Here is a 3924-nt window from a genome sequence, read left to right on the forward strand (position 1 = left end):
GGGCACATCATGTGAACAAGTTTAATAAACGTTTTGCATCCCACCGGCAGTGTCTGCCGTGTACCTATCTTGAAGCAGAATACTGCGCCTATGAACAGTCTGGAATCGGTAATTGAGGAGGCCCACTTTCATCCTCTGTGCGTCTTGTGCAGATACTGTGCTCTCCAATTCGCGCATACAGCAATCGCCGAGCGTAGCCTGCCTGACATCCCTGGGTGTAGCCGAACAATGCTTTTTCTCACTTTCGTGGCATTTCTTCATTCTGTGACCTCGAGAGATGAACTTCACACTCCGACAAAATGGTGGACGTGATTAACCAGGTGGGGCACTGAGCACTCTTGCGCTAAAAATCCGAAATTGTAGGTACTTGTCACATTTGAAACAAAATGGATCATAAATTACAACCTGTGGGCAAAACTTCAGCCCAAATGAGGGAGCTGTTTGCTCACAAAAATTGTGGCTCAGGTAACATTGCAACACTCCGTACATTCATGCACATGCCTGCCACATTAAAACCTCCTTTTTCTTTCCTCCATGTTCCACACACTCAGCCAGGAAGCAATCTTTTTGATCCGCTCCTTTTCCCTTCCTTTTTTAGCACATCACCTTGCTTTCACTTTTGTACTGTACTATTGAGCGGGAGCAATCATACAGCTTCTCCCCCCAAAAATAAAAAATTACAATATCACTCATAGCATGAACTGGAACTTCAAAAGGTACAAGAAAAATTTCTGCTCGGCAATGTGGACGTCATATTCTGCACTAAAATGTTGCTTCACGTTACGTCCCACTGCTTCACTGAGCTGTACCCGATAATGGTAATAACCCTACTTATTTATTTCAAATACCTATAGTTCCCGATGGGCGTTATTGTAAGTGATCAGCTAGTAATCACAATGTCAACATATAAACGTACAAGAGAAAACTATAGAATGGGAATACACGTTTATACTTTGAACAGGTCAAAACATATTGTCTTTTCAACTGGGCATAATGTATTGGTTGCAAAGTGGCAACGGCCATTTCATTCCACCCAAAATTCATTCCAGGTAATGTGAAGACCTCAACGATATCACTCCACCGACAGTGCAGGGACTTCACCCCTAGTCTAGTCCTCACGTTACGCCTTCACACATTCGTATTTTCAAGGATGGACCGTTCAGTCGAGTGCACTTCATAGCAACAAAAAATTTAAATATTGACAGCCTGTGTGTACCAATGAAGCAATGTGGCTACGCGAAGCGGGAAGCGTTATTTAGATACTAGTAAGGAAGAAATAATGTCAATCAGTGTGGGAAGTAGTTGAATGTTCAGATAAGTGGCAAGCATAATAGAGACTGGTTTTCCGCTTATCAGAAGAAACAGGGTGGTTCAACCTCACTGACATAAAAAGCAAGTAAGGAGCTAAGGATGACTGCTGCTGTCCCATCCCAGTCCTTGCACACAGGAGGCTCTTCGAAGGAAAGTTTGTCATCCACCTCAATGCAGCCGTACGGCTACAAAGGAAAGCTGTACAGCTTTTCCTTGTAGTTGTACGGCTGCATTGAGGTGGATGTCAAACTTTGCTTCAAAGAAACTTACTCCACCTTGGGGATTTCCACCTGTCCATCAATTTCGAGTTGTTGATCAATTCGTTCTCATGCTACAAACGACTAGCCTCCTGGTTATCTCAGTTGGTAGAGCGACTGCTCCCATTAAGCGGTGGTCCCAAGTTCGCATCCAGAACCAGGACGAATTGTTCTTCAACTGCGAATTAAGTTTCTGAGAAAGCTGTACAGCTTTTCTTTGTAGCCGTACAGCTGCATTGAGGTGGATGTCAAACTTTTCTTCAAGAAACTTACTCCATTTTGGGGATTTCCCCTAAATCTTGTCGATTAACACAGGAGGATCTTTATGATGAACGGAAACGTCTCATCACTCACTGGAGCTAGGAACGGGGACATGACTGTGGCTTATGAATAACACCAGTGTTGCATCGTGTTCATCATGCTAGTTTTACCATGACGAACTGTGGAGTTTCAGCTCACTAATGCGTGGATTTGAAAGACGAGTGGGGTTATGATTCAGCACCTCATAAGGGGAAGGATGCATTAAATTATTTTACAAGTATTCTTAGTCAAGCTTCCTCCTGCAACGAGAGACCACTGATGATTGTGCTATTTTCAAAATATGGGAAAGAACACAGCTCTTTGTTCGTGGAATGATTTAACTGCCATTTAGTGTGTGCATGAGGAACATACACTCGTCTCTGTTGCTTGCAGGACTAAGCATTCAAAATAGTAGTCCAACAAAAATATGTCCGATATTTATTTAAAAACTTGTGAGATCGATCATCGAACGGACAAGAAAGACGTTTCAACTAAAGCCCCTAAAGGACGAGAGCAGTATGGAGGGGCGTTAGTTTCAACGGGGCAATGTCTTGACGATTATGCCTCAGGTGGCGCCCTTTCCAAGACCTGGACTACTGCTCTTTCCATTGTCTCGAAGAGTTTCTACAATCGAATACAATAAGGGTCTGGAAAGATAAAGATAGCGGCATGGGACAAATTAGTGTTGATAGCCTCTGCACATCAGCCAAGGCATAAGATATGCAAAGTGTAACAAGGATTCTGCTTTCTACAAAGTAATTAGGCAACGTGCTTACAACTCGGAGGCTTCTTCTGACAAAGTAATGTTGAGCTCCTTCTCCAAAAATGCACGGCCAACATAGCTTTGTTGATATCCACTTTCTGCAAAAGGAGAAATAAAATGGGTGCTGAGGGCCATAAAGGAAAAAAAAAAAAAAAAAAAGAGGCCTCCATGGTGAGAGCGTAAACCATTTTTTAAGGCGCTTTGTTGACGCAAGTATGAGGCGGCACATAATTGAAGAAATGGCTTCACGGCCGTGAGGGCAATTAACCCGTTCATTTCACAAATAAACAATGAATCTGAAAGATGAGCGTGTTTACGGTGCCCACACTATGGATACGACCCACAATTGATTTATTCTGATATTTTTAAGGAAGTTACCTGCTTCGAGTATGGATGCTGTTCGCTTGTAGTTGTTAAAGGCAAGGTACTCGAGGATGAGTTCGTTAATGAGGCAGTTCTGCTGAGGCAGCTTGGGTGGTCGACTGCCTCCGGGTTCCTCCAGAACTTTGACTATTTCCGAGCGCAGGTTTGCGCGCAGCGATGCCAATACACCGCTGCTTTCAAGCACATCGGTCAAGGCTAAAAGAAGAACGGAGAAAAACAAAGACGCAGTTCTAGGGACCGCACAGAACAGGAACGATTTCTAAGCACGCTTCTTGCACTGAAAACAAAAAAAATTAGGGCACGGGAGCTCACTAACCGGCTTTTAGGTCTTTTTCAGCATCCATTTCCTCCTACAAAATGGCAAGAAGTCTGATTCTGGCGTTTAAAGCACCTAAAATCGAAGTAATTATTATGACTCCCTGTAAACTACCGATCAATACACTTTGAAACGAGCGCCGTTTGAATACATCCTAGAGAGGCTCATAGAGTTAATGACAGGCTAAACCGGCTAAACTACCTAAACTGCGAGGGTTGTGAGGGTCGTAAAGTAGCGCCACTACAACTACGCGTACAAATTGTAGTTTTTCTAGGTTGAGCTGAAGTGATTTAGTTTATTTTTAATTTATTTAAATATCAGTGTTGTTTTATTACAATAAATGCTACAGTACAAATAAATTAGTCTCGTGCCCCGCGCGGGGTACGAGATCTAGCCCCCTCGCGGTGGCTCCTGCCCCGCAGAAGTGACGTCAAACTAAACTAGTCACGTGACTTCCTGTGACGTCACAATTTTTTTTTTTTTGCACATTTGAAGGCATTGACGGCGTGTGTTGCTCCATGTGGGATTCTGGCCTTGGCTCTAACCGCAAGCCTGCGCAACGTTACGTCCTTATCGCCTTGCACAGCGGCTGC

The 3924-nt window shown here is 43.6% G+C and overlaps 1 protein-coding gene across 1 annotated transcript; it reads right to left on the reverse strand.

The window, feature by feature from the left end:
* Window positions 1–2288: 2288 nt before the first annotated feature.
* LOC144139198 (centrosomal protein 20) lies at window positions 2289–3491 on the reverse strand. The gene is made up of 4 exons (XM_077671626.1): window positions 3332–3491; window positions 3010–3210; window positions 2645–2729; window positions 2289–2515 (listed from the first exon to the last, which is right to left on the reverse strand). The coding sequence occupies exons 1-4, from the start codon at window positions 3357–3359 to the stop codon at window positions 2434–2436; spliced, it is 396 nt and encodes a 131-aa protein (XP_077527752.1). The 5' UTR covers window positions 3360–3491; the 3' UTR covers window positions 2289–2433.
* Between the last annotated feature and the right edge of the window lie 433 nt (window positions 3492–3924).

Source organism: Haemaphysalis longicornis, unplaced genomic scaffold, assembly GCF_048455015.1.
Source record: "Haemaphysalis longicornis isolate Haplotype H1 unplaced genomic scaffold, Haemaphysalis longicornis Haplotype H1 scaffold_5, whole genome shotgun sequence".
In the NCBI taxonomy this organism is placed as follows: domain Eukaryota; kingdom Metazoa; phylum Arthropoda; class Arachnida; order Ixodida; family Ixodidae; genus Haemaphysalis; species Haemaphysalis longicornis.